We start from the raw sequence: 20,285 nt of genomic DNA on the forward strand, positions 1-20,285 counted from the left end.
AACATAATTTTGAAGAATAATAAATATCAATTAATAAACACTATAATTATCTTGAAAATAAAAAGATCCAGTAACATATTTTCCTTAAGGCAATTAAATATTTTCATATTTACCCCATAAGGTCCATCAGAAACTATTAAACTTACCAGCTTCCCTTTCAAATCTTTATTTTGTCTCTTATAAAGTAGAGAGCAATAATAAACAGAGCAGAAGAAAAAGAACAGATGAATTCCTCCTAGGTTTATGGTCTGGGGAATCAAGCATATGCTTACCCACATTGAATGACAATTCACCAAGTTTTCACTCATCATCTAACAGATTTCAGACACTGCAGACATCATGTCAGGTACAATGGTTAGTGAGAAAACACAGTTGAGTAGTTTATGTATTTTGGTTGTTACCAAGTGGAGTGTGTCACCGGTGAATTCTGCATATTTCCTGAAACCCTATGCTTACGATAAATTTTATTGACTTTTTCTTTCCAGTTAGAGCTGAGGGTTCAAATGTTAATTCTCATGAAAAAAGGAGTGACTCTTACCTGTGTGTGGCACCTGTCACCTTACAAGATACAAGACGCACACCTAATAATTAAATACAAGCTGTAACCTGACAGAGGAATGCTTAGAAACACGGGGCACTGAGATACTAAGCAGAGGCACATGGAGCTGGAACCAGAATGAGAATCTAGGTCTCATGGACATAGCCCAGTGTTTTCACAGTAAACTGCAGATCATGCGTTGCCCTATAGATAATTACAGGTTACAAGTACAAGGTTTCTGAAGAGATGGAAAGCATCACGGAGAAAATAAGAAAGACATGAAACAAGTACTGGGTCAAAGTGCCAAGGACATCCTTCACAGTTACAGTGACCGCTCTGTTTTTGTTCTAAGAAATTCAGACTATCATGGTATTATGATTATTAGGTACAATTCTCGATTCCTTTGTAGGTAATTCAGGACCCAAGAACATATTGCTTCTTAAATGGAGCTCCTCACATCTCCCAACAACATGACTAAATTTCTTCTCTTGGGACTCACACAGAATCCACAGCTGCAGAAAATACTCTTTGTTGTCCTTGTTCCCATGTTCCTATTCACTGTGCTTGCTAACTTGCTCATCATCCTCACCATCTCCCTGAACCCCACACTTTCTGCTCCCATGTACTTCTTCCTCACTCACTTGTCCTTCATAGATGGCATCTTCACCTCTGTCAGCATCCCCGAACTGATCACTGACCTGCTGTACCAGAGGAGAACCATCTCCTGGGGTGGCTGCCTGAATCAGGTCTTTCTGGAGCACTTCCTGGGAGCATCAGAAGTCATCGTCCTCACTGTCATGGCCTGTGGCCTCTACGTGGCCATCTGCAGGCCTCTGCACCACACAGCCGTCACGCGACAGGGGCTCTGCCAGCTCCTGGTGGCCTGGACAGGGGGTGTCCTGCACGCCACCATGCAGATTATTTTTACGATGGACTTGACCTTCTGTGGCTCAAATGTTATTGACCATTTCATGTGTGATTTCTTCTCATTATTAAAACTTGCCTGTAGCCACACTTACACACTTGGAATTGTAGTGGCAGCTAACACAGGGGGCATATGTTTGCTAATTTTTTTCATTCTCCTCATCTCCTGCATAGTCATCCTGAGGACCCTGAAGTCCCACAGCTCTGAAGGATGGCGCAAGGCCCTCTCTACATGCGGCTCCCACTTTACAGTAGTGGTGCTCTTCTTTGTCCCTTGTATTTTCCTGGTGGAAAACTCAGGTAGAATACTCTGACACAAACAGCAGCAACACATTTTTGGAACCGTCTCTTAAGTCTGACTTTGTTTTATGGCTATAAAGAGTAGAAAGCTTTTTGTAATCTCAAATGAAAGCCTGATTGTTTCCAAAATTCTCTTCTTTTTGGTAGGATTCGAATCCCATTTATTGCCCTAAGAGAAAAGCATTTGCATAAACTTCAACTAAGTCTTTTCAGTCTTTCCTGTGTGATTTTTAGAATTGACCCATATCTTTAGTGAAAAGAGCACCTAAAATTCAGGGTTTAGTTCCTGGCTTTTCAAAATATTGGTTCTGCAAAACACTGAGCATTTGATATTTCTCTAATGCTTTAAAACACGTATATTTTATATCTTCTTTACTCTTCAGGTGGATCACATTGAAATACTTATTGCAAAACCACCATTCTTTCTTCTCTAGGTCACAAATACTATCACTTCATTTCAAGTTTGTGAATAGTTGTGGCTTATATGGAATTAATATGAATTATTACATATTTTAGGCCCTATGTCAGCTATGTAAAGAAAACATATTGGAACATATAAATTTTGTTCCTGGGCTTTTGAAGATACCACAAATCTAGTGACTTATATTACTTCGTTCAGATAAACAGAAAAAAAATGAATTGCTACTTGCATTCAGCTGGAAGGGTTATAGAGAATTTTACCTATAAACATTTTAGTTCTCTAACAACGAGTCATAATTTAGCATACAGAACAGAGATTAGCTCAAGACTGTGGAACAGAGGATGTGAGTTCACCATTTCTCATGTAAAGACTAAAATCACAACCAGAAACTGAACAACAATATACCCCCCCAAAAAAAAAAAAATGCTGGAAACTACCAAAATAGATACCGTACATCCAAAGGCATAGAAGAAGCCACAATAAGATTGTAGGAGAGGCACAGTCATGATTGAATCAAATTCTATACCCACTTGGTGGGCAACCCACAAATTGGAAAGCAATTTTACTACAGAATTTCTGCACAGGAGTGAAAGTCTTGACTGCTTTGTCAGGCTCACCAGGCTAGATATCCAGCACAGGATTAGGAGCGCCTGGAGGATTTGGCTTTGAAGGCAAACAACGTTTAATCACAGAAATTTCACAATGACGAAAGTAGCAGAAACTACACTCTTGGAGAGTACACACACGGTTGTGTACATATTAGGATTTGGGGAGAAAAAGAAACAATGACGTTCCAAGAGACGGGGCCAGACCTACTTTCTAATATTGGAAACTGCAGAAGTGGTGTATGTCTTCAGCTCATGGTAGGGACAAAGACGATGGCAGTGGCAAATCTGGAGACCACTCATTGGTATGAGCCTTTCTGGAAGCCACCATTAGACCCACTCTACACCTATAGGCTCCTTTGCTCGATACATCAAGAAAGCAACCAACAGGATGGGAATACAGATCCACCCAACATCAGACAAGCTTCTCATAGAAGTCCAGAGCACAACCCTGCCCAACAGAGTGATAAGACCCAGCTCACCCATCAATATACAAGAACCAGTCCTCCCATCAGGAAACCTACATAAGCCACTTAAGACAACCTCATCCACCCGAAGGCAGACAGCAGAAATAAGAACTACAATCCTGCAGCTTGTGGAACTGAAACAAATTCACAGAAAGTTAGAGAGCATGAGAGCATATGGCCCAGATGAAGGGACAAGATCAGTTCAGTTCAGTTCAGTCGCTCAGTCGTGTCCGACTCTCCGCGACCCCATGAATCACAGCAAGCCAGGCCTCCCTGTCCATCACCAACTCCCGGAGTTCACTCAAACTCATGTCCACAGAGTCGGTGATGCCATTCAGCCATCTCATTCTCGGTCGTCCTCTTCTCCTCCCGCCCCCAACCTTTCCTAGCATCAGAGTCTTTTCCAGTGAGTCAACTCGTCGCATGAGGTGGCCAAAGTATTGCAGTTTCAGTTTTAGCATCAGTCCTTCCAATGAGCACCCAGGATTGATCTCCTTTAGAAGGGACGAGATAAATCCCCAGAATAACAACAAGTTCAATTCAGTCGTGCAGTCGTGTCCAACCCTATGCGACCATATAAACTGCAGCACTCCAGGCCTCCCTGTCCATCACCAGCTCCTGAAATCCACCAAACCCATGTCCATTGAGACAGTGATGCCATCCAACCATCTCATCCACTGTCGCCCTCTTCTCCTTCTGCCCTCAATCTTTCCTAGCATCAGGGTCTTTTCAAATGAGCCAGCCCTGTGCATCAGGTGGTCAAAGTATTTCAGTTTTAGCTTCAACATCAGTCTTTCCAAGGAACACCCAGGACTGATCTCCTTTAGGATGGACTGGTTGGATCTGCTTGCAGTCCAAGGGACTCTCAAAGATCTTCTGCAACACCACAGTTTAAAAGCATCAATTCTTCAGTTCTCAGTTTCCTTTATAGTCCAAATTTAACACCCATACATGACCACTGGAAAAACCATAGCCTTGACCTGATGGACCTTTGTTGACTAAGTAATGCCTCTGCTTTTTAACATGCAGTCTAACTTGGTCATAACTTTCCTTCCAAGGAGTGTCTTTTAATTTCATGTCTGCAGTCACCATGTGCAGTAATTTTGGAGTCCCCAAAACTAAGTCAGCCACTATTTCCACTGTTTCTCCATCTTTTTGCCATGAAGTGATGGGACAGGATGCCATGATCTTAGTTTTCTAAATGTTGAGCTTTAAGCCAACTTTTTCACTCTCCTCTTTCACTTTCATCAAGAAGCTTTTTAGTTTTTTTTCACTTTCTGCCATAAGGGTGTTGTCATCTGCATATCTGAGGTTATTGATGTTTCTCCTGGCAATCTTGATTCCAGCTTATGCTTCATCCAGCCCAGCGTTTCTCATGATGCACTCTGCATATAAGTTAAATAAGCAGGGTGACAATATACAGCCTTGACGTACTCCTTTTCCTATTTAGAAACAGTCTGTCGTTCCATGTCCAGTTCTAACTGTTGCTTCCTGACCTGCATACAGGTTTCTCAAGAGGCAGGTCATGTGGTCTGGTATTCCCATCTCTTTCAGAATTTTCCACCGTTTGTTGTGATCCACACAGTCAAAGGCTTTTGCATAATCAATAAAGCAGAAATAGATAGATTTTGGAACTCTCATGCTTTTTCGATGATCCAGCCGATGTTGGCAATTTGATCTCTGGTGCCTCTGCCTTTTCTAAAACCAGCTTGAACATCTGGAAGTTCATGGTTCGTGTATTGCTGAAGCCTGGCTTGGAGAATTTTGAGCATTACTCTACTAGCATGTGAGATGAGTGCAATTGTGCGGTAGTTTGATCATTCTTAGGCATTGCCTTCCTTTGGGTTTAGAATGAAAACGGACCTTTTCCAGTCTGACGGCCAATGCTGAGCTTTCCAAATTTGCTGTTATATTGAGTTCAACACTTTCACAGCGTCATCTTTCAGGATTTGAAATAGCTTACCTGGAATTCCGTCACCTCCACTAGCTTTGTTGGTCATGATGCTTCCTTAGGCCCACTTGACTTCACTTTCCAAGATATCTGGCTCTAGGTGAGTGTGAGTGATCACACCATAGTGATTATCTGGGTCATGAAGATAGTTTCTGTACAGTTCTTCTGTGTATTCTTGCTATCCCTTGTTAATATTGTCTCCTTCTGTTAGGTCCATACCATTTCTGTCCTTTATTGAGCCCATCTTTGCGTGAAATATCCCCTTTGTATCTCTAATTTTCTTGAAGAGATCTCTAGTCTTTCCCATTCTATTGTTTTCCTCTATTTCTTTGCATTGGTCACTGAGAAAGGCTTTCTTATATCTCCTTGATAATTTTTGGAACTCTGCATTCAAATGGGTATATGTTTCCTTTTCTCCTTTACTTTTCACTTTTCTTTTTTCATAGCTATTTGTAAGGCCTCCTCAGATAGCCATTTAGCCACTAAGTGCAGTGGAAATAGGCAACTTACTGAAAAAAATAAATCGTAGTAATGGTAGTGAAAGTGATCCAAGATCTCAGAAAAAGAATGGAGGCAAGAATTGAGAAGCTGCAAGAGATATTTAATAAAGACATACAAGAACTAAAGAACAAACAAACAGAGACGAACAATACAATAACTGAAATGGCAAATATCTTAGAGGGAATCAATACCAGAATAATTGAGGCAGAAGAATAGATAAATAACCTGGAAGAAAATATAGCGAAATCAGTGCCATGAAATAAAGAAAAAAGACTGAAAAGAAATGAAGACAGTCTAAGAAACATCTGGGACGACATTAAATGCACCAACATTTGCATTATCAGTCTCAGCAGAACACTGACACAAGCTTCCCTAACCAGGGAACCTTGACAAGCCATCCGTCCAACCTCACCCTTAGCAAGGAAACTCCACAATAAAGAGAACTCCACAAACTGCCAGAAGACGGAAAGTCCACCCCAAACACAGCAATATAAGCAAGATGAAGATGCAGAGAAATACCCAGCAAATAAAGGAACAAGATAAATTCCCACCAACCCAAACAAAAGAGGAAGAGATAGGGAATCTACCTGATAAAGAATTCCAAATAATGATAGTGAAATTGATCCAAAATCTTGAAAGCAAATTGGAGTTACAGATAAATAATCTGGAGACGAGGATTGAGAAGATGCAAGCAAGGTTTAATAAGGATCTAGAAGAAATAAAAAGAGTCAATATACAATGAATAATGCAATAGATGAGATCAAAAGCACTCTGGAGGGAACCAATAGTAGAATAATGGAGGCAGAAGATAGAATAAGTGAGTTAGAAGATAGAATGGAAGTAATAAATGAAGCAGAGAGGAAAAAAGTAAAACGAATTAAAAGAAATGAGGACAATCTCAGAGACCTCTCGGACAATTTTAAATGCCCCAATATCCGAATCATAGGAGTCCCAGAGGAAGAAGACAAGAAGAAAGACAATGAGAAAATACTTGAGGAGATAATAGTTGAAAATTTCCCTAAAATGGGGAAGAAAATAATCACCCAAGTCCAAGGATCCTAGAGAGTCACAAACAGGATAAACCCAAGGCGAAATACCCCAAGACACAAAGTAATCAAATTAACAAAGATCAAACACAAAGAACAAATATTAAAAGCAGCAAGGGAAAAGCAACAAATAACACACAAGGGGATCCCCATAAGGATAACAGCTGACTTTTCAATAGAAACTCTTCAGGTCAGGAGGGAATGGCAGGGCATACTTAAAGTGATGAAAGAAAATAACCTACAGCCCATATTACTGTACCCAGCAAGGATCTCATTCAAGTATGAAGGAGAAATCAAAAGCTTTACAGACAGGCAAAAGTTGAGAGAATTCAGCATTACCAAACCAGCTCTCCAACAAATGCTAAAGGACCTTCTCTAGACAGGAAACACAGAATGAGTGTATAAACTCTTACACAAAACAGTAAAGAAAATGGCAACAGGATTATACTTATTAATAATTACCTTAAACGTAAATGGAATGAATGCCCCAAGCAAAAGACAAAGACTGGCTGAATGGATACAATAACAAGACCCTTATATATGTTGTCTACAAGAGACCCACCTCAAAACGAGGGACACATACAGATTGAAAGTAAAGGGCTGGAAAAAGGTATTCCACGCAAATAGAGATCAAAAGAAAGCAGGAGTAGCAAAACTCATATCACATAAAATAGACTTTAAGACAAAGGCTGTGAAAAGAGACAATGAAGGATATTACATAATGATCAAAGGCTCAATCCAAGAAGAAGATATAACAATTATACATATATATGCACCCAACATAGGAGTACCAAAATATGTGAGACTAATACTAACAAGTATGAAAAGGGTAATCAACAATAACACAATAATAGTGGGTGACTTTAATGCCCCACTCACACCTATGGATAGATCAACTAACAGAAAATTTACAAGGAAACACAAAAGTTAAATGATACAGTAGACCAGTTAGATCTAATAGACATCTATAGGACATTTCACCCCAAAATAATGAATTTCAGCTTCTTCTCAAGTGCACACGGAACCTTCTCCAGGATAGATCACATCCTGGGCCATAAACCTAGCCTTGGTAAATTCAAAAAAACTGAAATCATTCCGAGCATCTTTTCTGACCACAATGCACTAAGACTGGATCTCAATTACAGGAGAAAGTTCAGTTCAGTCGCTCAGTCATGTCCGACTCTCCGTGACCCCATGAATCAAAGGACGCCAGGACTCCCTGTCGATCACCAACTCCCGGAGTTCACTCAAACTCAGGTCCAAAGAGTTGGTGATGCCATCCAGCCATCTGATTCTCTGTCGTCCCCTTCTCTTCCCGCCCCCACTCTTCCCAGCATCAGAGTCTTTTCCAGTGAGTCAACTCGTCGCATAAGGTGGCCAAAGTATTGGAGTTTCAGTTTCAGCATCAGTCCTTCCAATGAACACCCAGGACTGATCTCCTTTAGAATGGGTTCATTGGATCTCCTTGCAGTCAAGGGACTCTCAAGAGTCTTCTCCAACACCACAGTTCAAAAGCATCAATTTTTCGGCGATCAGCCTTCTTCACAGTCCAACTCTCACATCCATACATGACCACGGGAAAAACCATAGCCTTGACTAGACGGACCTTGGTTGGCAAAGTAATGTCTCTGCTTTTTAATATACTATCAAGGTTGGTCATAACTTTCCTTCCAAGGAGTAAGCGCCTTTTAATTTCATGGCTGCAATCAGCATCTGCAGTGATTTTGGAGCCCCAAAAAATAAAGTCTGACAGGGTTTCCACTGTTTTTCCATCTATTTCCCATGAAGTAATGGGACCAGATGCCATGATCTTTGTTTTCTGAATGTTGAGTTTCAAGCCAACCTTTTCACTCTCCTCTTTCACTTTCATCAAGAGGCTTTTGAGTTCCTCTTCACTTTCTGCCATAAGGGTAGTGTCATCTGCATATCTGAGGTTATTGATATTTCTCCCAGTAATCTTGATTCCAGCTTGTGCTTCGTCCAGCCCAGCGTTCCTCATGATGTACTCTGCATATAAGTTAAATAAGCAAGGTGACAATATACAGCCTTGACGGACTCCTTTTCCTATTTGGAACCAGTCTGTTGTTCCATGTACAGTTCTGACTGTTGCTTCCTGACCTACATACAGGTTTCTCAAGAGGCAGGTCAGGTGGTGTTGTATTCCCATCTCTTTCAGAATGTTCCACAGTTTATAGTGATCCACAGAGTCAAAGGCTTTGACATGGTCAATGAAGCAGAAATAGATGTTTTTCTGGAACTCTCTTGCTTTCTCCATGATCCAGCGGATGTTGGCAATTTGATCACTGGTGCCTCTGCCTTTTCTAAAACCAGCTTGAACATCTGAAAGTTCACAGTTCACATATTGCTGAAGCCTGGCTTGGAGAATTTTGAGCATGACTTTACTAGCGTGTGAGATGAGTGCAATTGTGCGGTAGTTTGAGCATTCTTTGGCATTGCCTTTCTTTGGGATTGGAATGAAGACTGACCTCTTCCAGTCCTGTGGCCACTGCTGAGTTTTCCAAATTTGTTGGCTTATTGAGTGCAGCACTTTCACAGCGTCATCTTTCAAGATTTGAGATAGCTCAACTGGAATTCCATCACCTCCACTAGCTTTGTTCGTGGTGATGCTTTCTAAGACCCACTTGACTTCACATTCCAAGATGTCTGGCTATAGGTCAGTGATCACATTATCGTGACTATTTGGTCGTGAAGATCCTTTTTGTACATTTCTTCTATGTATTCTTGCCACCTCTTCTTAATATCTTCTGTTCCTGTTAGGTCCCTACAATTTCTGTCTTTTATCGAGCCCATCTTTGCATGAAATGTTATCTTGGAATCTCTAATTTTCTTGACGATATCTCTTGTTTTTCCTATTCTGTTGTTTTCCTCTATTTCTTTGCATTGATCACTGAGGAAGTCTTTCTTATCTCTCCTTGCTATTCTTTGGAACTCTGCATTCAGATGCTTATATCTTTACTTTTCTCCTTTGCTTTGCGCTTCTCTTCTTTTCACAGTTATTTGTAAGGACTCCCCAGACAGCCATTTTGATTTTTTGCATTTCTTTTCCATGGGGATGGTCTTGGTCCCTGTCTCTTGTACAATGTCACGAACCTCCATCCTGAGTTCATCAGGCACTCTATCTATCAGATCTAGTCCCTTAAATATATTTCTCACTTCCACTGTATAATCCTAAGAGATTTGATTTAGGTCATACCTGAATGGTCTAGTGGTTTTCCCTACTTTCTTCAATTTAAGTCTGAATTTGGCAATAAGGAGTTCATGATCTGAGCCACAGTCAGCTCCTGGTCTTGTTTTTGCTAACTGTATAGAGCTTCTCCATCTTTGGCTGCAAAGAATATAATCAAACTGATTTTGGTGTTGACCATCTGGTGATGCCCATGTGTAGAGTCTTCTCTTGTGTTGTTGGAAGAGGGTGTTTGCTCTGACCAGTGCGTTCTCTTGACAAAACTCTATTAGCCTTTGCCATGCTTTATTCCATGCTCCAAGGCCAAATATGCCTGTTACTCCAGGTGTTTCTTGACTTCCTACTTTTGCATTCCAGTCCCCTATAATGAAAAGGACATTTTTTTTGGGTGTTAGTTCTAAAAGGTCTTGTAGGTCTTCACAGAACCGTTCAACTTCGGCCTCTTCAGCCTTACTGTTCAGGGCATAGGCCTGGATTACTGTAATATTGATTGGTTTGCCTTGGAAACAAACAGAAATCATTCTGTCGTTTTTAAGATTGCATCCAAGTACTGCATTTCGGACTCTTTTGTTGACCATGATGGCTACTCCATTTCTTCTAAGGGATTCCTGCCCACAGTAGTAGATATAATGGTCATCTGAGTTAAATTCACCCATTCCACTCCATTTTAATTCACTGATTCCTAGAATGTCTATGTTCACTCTTGCCATCTCCTGTTTGACCACTTCCAATTTGCCTTGATTCATGGACCTAATATTCCAGGTTCCTATGCAATATTGCTCTTTACAGCACCGGACCTTGCTTCTATCACCGGTCACATCCACAACTGAGTATTAGTTTCGCTTTTGTTCAATCCCTTCATTCCTTCTAGAGTTACTTCTCCACTGATCTCCAGTAGCATACGGGGCACCTACCGACCTGGGGAATTCCTCATTCAGTACCCTATCATTTTGCCCTTTGATACTGTTCATGGGGTTCTCAAGGCAAGTATACTGAAGTGGTTTGCCATTCCCTTCTCCAGTGGACCACATTCGGCTGTGGCCCATGTGATTAGATTGACTAGTTTCCTGTGATTATGATTTCAGTGTGTCTGCCCTCTGATGCCCCCTTGCAGTACCTACCATCTTATTTGGGTTTCTCTTACCTTGGTCATGGAAAATCTCTTCACAACTGCTCCTGCAATGTGCAGCCCCTGCACCTTTCCTTGGATGAGGGGTATCTCCTCAAGGCCGCCCCTCCTGACCTTGAACGTGGAGTAGCTCCTCTTGGCCCTCCTGTGCCCACGCACCCACTGCCTATTGGAGGTGGGGTAGCTCCTCTTGGCCGCCGGTCCTGGCCTCAGGCGTGAGGTAGCTCCTCACGGCCGCGCCTCTTTGTGTGGTCTGTTGCACCGGGGCCAGCGTCTCTCAAGTCTGCGCCACCGGGAAGAAAAACTACTAAAAATTCCAACATATGGAGACTGAACAACGAACAAATCATTGAAGAAATCAAAAAAGAAATCAAAATATGCATAGAAATGAATGAAAATGAAAACACAACAACTCAAAACCTGTGGGACACTGTAAAAGCAGTGCTAAGGGGAAGGTTCATAGCAATACAAGCACACCTCAAGAAACAAGAAAAAAGCCGACTAAATAACCTAACTCTACACTTAAAGCAACTAGAAAAGGAAGAAATGAAGAACCCTAGGGTCAGTAGAAGGAAAGAGATTTTAAAAATTAAGGCAGAAATAAATACAAAAGAAACAAAAGAGACCATAGCAAAAATCAGCAAAACCAAAAGCTGGTTCTTTGAGAGGGTAAATAAAATTGACAAACCACTAGCCAGACTCATCAAGAAACAAAGGGAGAAAAACCAAATCAATAAAATTAGAAATGAAAAGGGAGAGATCACAACAGACAATACAGAAATACAACGGATCATAAGACACTACTATCAGCAATTGCATGCCAATAAAATGGACAACTTGCAAGAAATAGACAAATTCTTACATATAACTTTCCAAAACTGAACCAGGAAGATATAGAAAATCTTAACAGACCCATCACAAGCATGGAAATTCAAACTGTAATCAGAAATATTCCAGCAAAAAAAGCCCATGTCCAGATGGCTTCACAGCTGAATTCTACCAAAAATTTAGAGAAAAGCTAACACCTATCCTACTCAAACTCTTCCAGAAAATTGCAGAGGAAGGTAAACTTCCTAACTCATTCTATGAGGTCACCATCACCTTAATACCAAAACCTGACAAAGATGCAACAAAAAAAGAGAACTACAGTCCAATTACACTGATGAACATAGATGCAAAAATCCTTAACAAAATTCTAGCAATCAGAATCCAACAAAATATTAAAAAGATCATACATCATGACCAAGTGGGCTTTATCCCAGGAATGCAAGGATTCTTCAATATCTGTAAATCAATAAATGTAATACACCACATTAACAAATTGAAAAAAAAACGTATTATTATTTCAATAGATGCAGAGAAAGCCTTTGACAAAATTCAACATCCATTTATGATCAAAACCCTCCAGAAGGCGGGAATAGAAGGAACAGTCCTCAATGTAATTAAAGCTATATATGACAAACCCACAGTGAACATTATCCTCAATGGTGAAAAATTGAAATCGTTTCCCCTAAAGTCAGGAACAAGACAAGAGTGCCCACTCTCACCATTACTATTCAACATAGTTTTGGAAGTTTTGGCCACAGCAATGAGAGCAGAAAATGACATAAAATGAATTCAAATAGGAAAAGAAGTAAAACTCTCACTGTTTGCAGATGACATGATCCTCTACACAGAAAACGCTAAAGACTCTACCAGAAAACTAGAGCTAATCAATGAATTTATTAAAGTTGCTGGATATAAAATCAACACACAGAAATCCCTTGCATTCCTTTACACTTAATAATGAGAAAATAGAAAGAGAAATTAAGGAAACAATTCCATTCACCTTTGCAATGAAAAGAATAAAATACTTAGGAATATTATCTACCTAAAGAAACAAAAGACCTATATATAGAAAACTATAAAACACTGGTGAAAGAAATCAGAGAGGACGCTAATAGATGGAGAAACATACCATGTTCATTCATTGGAAGAATAAATATTGTGAAAATGAATATATTACCTAAAGTAATTTATAAGTTCAATGCAATCCCTATCAAGCTACCAACGGTGTTTTTCACACAGCTAGAACAAATAATTTTACAGTTTGTATGGAAATACAAAAAGCCTCGCATAGCCAAAGCAATCTTGAGAAAGAAGAATGGAATTGGGGGAATCAATCTGCCTTACTTCAGGCTCTATTACAAAGCCACAGTCATCAAGACAGTATGGTACTGGCATAAAGACAGAAATATATATCAATGGAACAAAATAGAAAGCCCAGAGATAAATCCACGCACCTATGGACACCTTATCTTTGACAAGGGAGGCAAGAATATTCAATGGAGAAAAGACAATCTCTTTAAAAAGTGGTACTGGGATAACTGGACAACCTCTTGTAAAAGAATGAAACGAGAACACTCCCTAACACCATACACAAAAATAAACTAAAAATGGATTAAAGATCTAAATGTAAGACCAGAAACTATAAAACTCCTAGAGGAGAACATAGGCAAAGCACTCTCTGACATAAATCACAGCAGGATCCTCCATGACCCACCTCCCAGAATATTGGAAATAAAAGCAAAAATAAACAAATAGGACCTAATTAAAATCAAAAGCTTCTGCACAGAAAAGGAAACTATAAGCAAGGTGAAAAGACAGCCTTCAGAATGGGAGAAAATAATAGCAAATGAAGCAACTGATAAAGGATTAATCTCAAATTATACAAGCAGCTCCTGCAGCTCAATTTCAGAAAAATAAACGACCCAATCAAAAAACTGGGACAAAGAACTAAACAAACATTTCTCCAAAGAAGACATACAGATAGCTAACAAAAATATGAAAAATTGCTCAACATCCCTCATAATCAGAGAAATGCAAATCAAAACCACAATGAGATACCATTTCACACCAGTCAGAATGGCTGCTATCCAAAAGTCTACATGCAATAAATGCTGGAGAGGGTGTGGAGAAAAGGGAACCCTCTTACACTGTTGGTGAGAATGCAAGCTAGTACAGCCACTATGGAGAACAGTGTGGAGATATCTTAAAAAAACTGGAAATAAAACTGCCATATGACCCAACAATCCCACTCCTGGGCATACACACTGAGGAAACCAGAATTGAAAGAGACACATGTACCCCAATGTTCATCGCAGCATTGTTTATAATAGACAGGACATGGAAGCAACCTTGATGTCCATCCGCAGATGAATGGATAAGAAAGCTGTGTTACATTTACACAATGGAGTACTACTCAGCGATTAAAAAGAATACATTTGAATTAGTTTTAGTGAGGTGGACGCAACTGGAGCCTATTATACAAAGTGAAGTAAGCCGGAAACAAAAATATCAATACAGTATATTAACACATATATGGATTATAGCAAGAGGATAACGCTAACCCTGTATATGAGACAACAGCAGAGACTTGGATGTGAGATGCAGTCTTTTGGACTCTGTGGGAGAGGGCGAGGGTGGGATAATTTGGGAGAACGGATTGAAACATTTATATCATCATATGTGAAACGAATCTGATGTGGTTGGGGGCTCCCAACCTCAACACTCTGTGGATTTAAGAGGCCGTTTATTCCGGAAGTGTATAAATTAGCCTGGGATAGAACCTGCACTCTGAATTTACTAATTAAGAAATGAGAAACCAGAACTATAAATGTGGCATAGAAATACAAGAAACTATTCTTAAGTATTTCTCCCAGCAATCTTGATTCCAGTTTGTGCTTTTTCCAGCCCAGCGTTCCTCATGATGTACTCTGCATATAAGTTAAATAAGCAAGGTGACAATATACAGCCTTGATGTAATCCTTTTCCTATTTGGAACCAGTCTTTTGTTCCATGTACAGTTCTGACTGTTGCTTCCTAACCTGCATACAGGTTTCTCAAGAGGCAGGTCAGGTGGTCTGGTATTCCCATCTCTTTCAGAATGTTCCACAGTTTATTGTGATCCACACAGTCAAAGGCTTTGGCATAGTCAATGTAGCAGAAATAGATGTTTTTCTGGAACTCTCTTGCTTTTTCGATGATCCAGTGGATGTTAGCAATCTGATCTCTGGTGCCTCTGTCTTTTCTAAAACCTGCTTGAACATCAGGAGAGTGAAAAGGTTGGCTTGAAGCTCAACATTCAGGAAACAAACATCATGGTATCTGGTCCGATTACTTCATTGGAAATAGATGGAAAAACAGTGGAAACAGTGTCAGACTTTATATTTTGGGGCTCCAAAATCACTTCAGATGCTGTTGCAGCCATGAAATTAAAAGACGCTTACTCCTTTGAAGGAAAGTTATGACCTACCTAGATAGTATATTAAAGAGCAGAGACATTACTTTGCCAACTAAGGTCCGTCTAGTCAAGGCTATTGTTTTTCTGCTTTTGAACTGTGGTGTTGGAGAAGACTCTTGAGAGTCCCTTGTACTGCAAGGAGATCCAACCAGTCCATTCTAAGGGAGATCAATCCTGGGTGTTCATTGGAAAGACTGATGCTAAAGCTGAAACTGCAATACTTTGGCCACCTCATGCGACCAGTTGACTCACTGGAAAAGACTCTGATGCTGGGAAGGATTGAGGGCGGGAGGAGAAGGGGACGACAGAGAATGAGATGGCTGGATGGCATCACTGACTCTGTGGACATGAGTTTGAGTGAACTCTGGTTGTTGGTGATGGATAGGGAGGCCTGGCGTGCTGTGATTTATGTGGTCGCAGAGAGTCAGACACGACTGAGCGACTGAACTGAACTGATTCTTAAGTAATCTTTTAAAACTTTGAACAGATTTTGCCATTTGTTATATACTGGTATATGTAATTTAACCAGAACCATGAGAAAGTTGGTATTGTGCGAATTCTGAGGCACTTTCAACATGTTGTAGGAATGATGTGGACTTTCTTGAGTTTTACACATTCCTAAGTGAATGGTCTGTATCTTGTGTCTTTGTTGGTTTTCTGTGAGCTGTAGTTTCTGGGAAATGAGCAGCTCTCATTCCTGTAACTCTTGTAACCCAGTCATTCGTGTGCCTCCTTCATAAGGATTCAGTGTGGCTGTGGTGCTGTTATCCCTCTGATAGGAACTCTAACTCGGTGTAAAGCTCCAAAGATCTGTTACTTATTTTTATTTTATATTGTATATTTTATTAACAGTGTTGTGTTTGTTTCAGGTGTATAGCAAAGTGATACAGTTATGTGTATATATATATATATATATATATATATATATGAATTAACAAAAGCATTTCCCGTCTTTTGATGGGGAGCTCATGGTTTATAATATAAATGGCATTATTTTGAGAGAGGGATAACTTAGGTATGGCATTGGGTATTTTTACTTTTTGCAGCTTGAGGCAGTTGTAAGATAACTTAATGTAGCTTTTTGCAACTGTGTATTCTATAGTATTTTTTCATTTGGTGAAATTTTAACTGTTAATGTTTATGGCATTGTGCTTTGTACCATTTATTAAATAAAAATTAAAAAAAAATAAAGAGTTTCAGAAGAAGAGAAAGAGAGAAAGGACCTGAGAAAATGTTTGGAGAGATAATGACAACAATCTTTTCAAACATGTAAAAGAAATTTGGGTTGTTTTCACCTGTTGGTTGTTGTGAGTAATGCTGCTATTAACCCTGGTATAAAATATCTGTTAGAGATCTCTGGAGAAGGCAATGGCAACTCACTCCAGTATTCGCCTGGGAAATTCCATGGGTGGGGGAGCCTGGTAGGCTGCAGTCCATGGGGTTGCTAAGAGTTGGACAAGACTGAGCGACTTCACTTTCACTTTCCACCTGCATGCATTGGAGAAGGAAATGGCAACCCACTCCAGTGTTCTTGTCTGGAGTATCCCAGGGACGGGAGAGCCTGATGGGCTGCTGTCTATGGGGTCGCACAGAGTCAGACACGACTGAAGCAACGTAGCAGCAGCAGCAGCAGAAATCTCTGCTTCTATTCTTTTGTTTATAAAATACCAAAAGCACACTTATATTTAACTAACATCTCCTTTTTACAAAGGGAATTTCAAAAGTTACAATAATTATAATTAAATATGTTTACTATTCTGACAGACCCAAAAGATAGCAATGAAAATAGTGTAAAGCCAGCTATAAATACCTAAGTGTTGTAAGTGATCAACAAATCAATAGGTTGAACTCTTTATACTGGAAGTTATCTCTTGAATATTCAGGCAACAACTATGAACTGTGATTATTTATTTTCCATTACAAATGCGCATGTGTCTTCCTTATTGTCAGTGCAAATATTTAACTATATTTATATGCAATTTTCGGAGAAGGCAAGGGCAAGCCACTCCAGTACTCTTGCCTAGAGAATCCCATGGATGGAGGAGCCTGGTAGGCTGCAGTCCATGGGGTCGCTAAGAGTTGAACACGACTGAGTGATTTCACTTTCACTTTTCACTTTCACACATTGGAGAAGGAAATGGCAACCCACTCCAATGTTCTTGCCTGGAGAATCCCAGGGACGGGGGAGCCTGGAGGGCTTCCGTCTATGGGGTCACACAGAGTCTGACACGACTGAAGTGACTTAGCAGCAGCAGCAGCAGCAGCAGCAGCATATGCAATTTTAAGCAGCTCTTTACAGGAAACTCTTCTCAGCAGGAAGCCTTTTCCTTGTCACTTTATCAAAGTTATAGCATAAGTAACCTTTAACCAGACACCGCATGCTCTACTCATTTTCAGCCCCAGCACACCATTCAAATATTTTGGCTTATAACAACAGCTTGCTTAACTGGTTGGTTCTTTCTGTAGATCAAAAAAATTAGAAATGAAAAATAAGTAACAGTTTATCAGATTTCTTTTCTAGGTTCCCTTTCAATAATTTCACAATCAAACTGTGTGAACAAGATAACACCTACAAGAAGTCAACAAGCCTGAATACAGTGAGGAGTTTAGAGGAATCTGACTCTCTACCTCAATGATTAACTGAGATTTCTTCCCTTCTTCCATTCAAAATGTTCATGGCTCAGCAGAATCTTTGGAGGTGGTTTTTGCCAACACTAAATACATCATTTCTGTAGATTGCTGGCCTTGTGGTTTAAGGCAGCTGTCCTATTTACCAAGTTTTATGTGTATTGATTTTTTTTCAAGTGACAAACAGCTTGATCTGACTTGGGAATGATATTCTGTTTCCAACTACCCTTCTATATCACTATGATAATGTTAATATATAAAATCTATTTATCTACTATTTTATTTCTTAGTTGTTTATTTTGCTCAATTAACATATTTATCTATGAACCAATAGTATAGTGTTAAAATTACTGCAGTGTTTCAGATACCATTGCCATATTAAAAAAAAAAAAAAACACTCCCAAATTTAGTGGTTTAAAAAACTGACTCTCACTTTATTATATCAGGTAATCGTAGTAGATCAAGAATTTGATTAGTTCAGTTGGGTACTTTAAGTTCAACATCTCTCATAAGCTTGCAGTCAGAAACTGGCTGAGGCTGCAGTCATGCAATCACTTTCCTCACTCATATACCCATATATACTGGGAAGACTTAAGCAGTGGTGATTGAAACAGGCAGTACTCCATGAGATCATAGGGTGAAGCCTCATCCAATAGAAATGGTGTCCTAGTGAGAAATGGAACTTAAACCAGAGTCCACATGCTTGCTCAGAGAAAAGGCCCTGAGAGAACAAAGTGAGAAGGAGGCCATTTGTAAGCAGGAAGAGAGGCCTCACCAGAAATCCATCCTGCTGTTACTTTAATCTTGGACATCCAGCCTCCAGAAATGTGAAAAAAAAGAATGACTTGTATTTAAGCTATTCAGTCTACATTATTTTGTTATGGAAACCCCAGTCAATTAATATATGGTGGTATTGATAATGGATAGTGATAATGATAAAGTATAGGTTGACTTTGTTCAATAGAGGTCTGAATTGAATGACCAAGTTTCAGTTCAGAAAAGAAAAAACCATATTTTCTCATCCAATTACCAGAAATAGATAATTTCCAAATCCAGAGATTCTTTGACTAAAGAAGATATCAGAAATTTTTGAGTTATAGTTGTCAGCACAAATAGGTGGTGCAAATCTTCAACCTAATCTTTCTCTGAGAGATCTGTGACCATTTACTAAGGTAACTATACTTTAGCAAATAGAAATGCTCAAATCTTTCTGCAGATTATCTGAAATAGATTCTAATCCTCAGTCCTGGGTGGTGTATTGCCACATCCTTCACTGGTTAGAAAGCTGATTGATAGTTGTGGACCTGAAACATATAGGATGCCAAATATTTATCGAGCAAGCATGAGTTAATTTGGGATCAGCAAGAATTGCAGTTTAGGGCCTGTAACCATGATGAATCATGTGCAATTCCCCCACAGGCAAGGAAAGGTAAATGCTTTTATAGAAGGAAAAAGAAAGTTGAGGGGGCACTAGTAAATAAAGAACACATGACTTTTCATTGGCTGAGATGTTGCCAGGAAGAAAAAGAGTCTTTCTTCTTCCTACTGTACTCTGTTATGCTGCTATCCCTTCTGGTCTCCCAACTCTATTTCACTGGGTTTCTGTTTATTAATTTCTGCAAGGTGAGAGAATATTTACTCAATCCTCTCCTAGTGGGCCAGTTCTACATATCTAGTGAACTATGTGTATTCTACAGAAAGCAAGCATTTCCATATCCATTCCCTGATGATGTAGAGAACTGAATAGAAGTATTTGAAACAAACCTATCTTTCCAAAATAATGAACAAAAGGCACAACATTTTTGTGCTACCAAGGATATTTGACAGATGCGGGAAGTTCTCGAGTCTTACTATTACAACTTAATTTACTTTTGTGGGTTAAGGATAAAGTAAAGACACAGTCTAAACTGGTGTGGAAAATGGAAGCCTAAAAAAACACTGTATATTAGGTCTTTACTTTGTGTATTTTCTATTTACATGAGAAAATACTATAAAACTGAGTCAAAGGATGTATTTGGTTATGAGCTCTCATCATTCTTATTTCCCTAGGCAGTTCTCACCTGGGAAACAATGAAGCTCATTGAAATAATTACATGAACAATTACAAAAAGAAAACAATATCTTTGGTTGAAATTACCTTATTTCAAGTGAGAATAGTGGCTAATACATAGGGAAAAGACAAAACAAGTTGGCATTTAGAAAACCTGAATTCTTATCTTTAATCTGACAGTATCCAAATATGCACATTTAAAAATGGCCCTTTCCTACCCTGGGTTTCAGATTCTTTG

The 20,285-nt window shown here is 39.5% G+C and overlaps 1 protein-coding gene across 1 annotated transcript; it reads left to right on the forward strand.

Moving 5' to 3' along the window:
* Positions 1-981: 981 nt before the first annotated feature.
* Positions 982-1,776, forward strand: LOC129560066 (olfactory receptor 4C13-like). Its single transcript, XM_055431993.1, has one exon. The coding sequence runs from the start codon at positions 982-984 to the stop codon at positions 1,774-1,776; it is 795 nt and encodes a 264-aa protein (XP_055287968.1).
* The last annotated feature ends 18,509 nt before the right edge of the window (positions 1,777-20,285 follow it).

This window comes from Moschus berezovskii, chromosome 16 (assembly GCF_049115385.1).
Source record: "Moschus berezovskii isolate FMDL1 chromosome 16, NW_MosBer_1.0, whole genome shotgun sequence".
Classification (NCBI taxonomy): Eukaryota; Metazoa; Chordata; class Mammalia; order Artiodactyla; family Moschidae; genus Moschus; species Moschus berezovskii.

Bases quoted from the DNA above. Each gene is read 5' to 3' on its own strand.
- LOC129560066 (XM_055431993.1), top strand. From the start codon at position 982: ATGGAGCTCCTCACATCTCCCAACAACATGACTAAATTTCTTCTCTTG.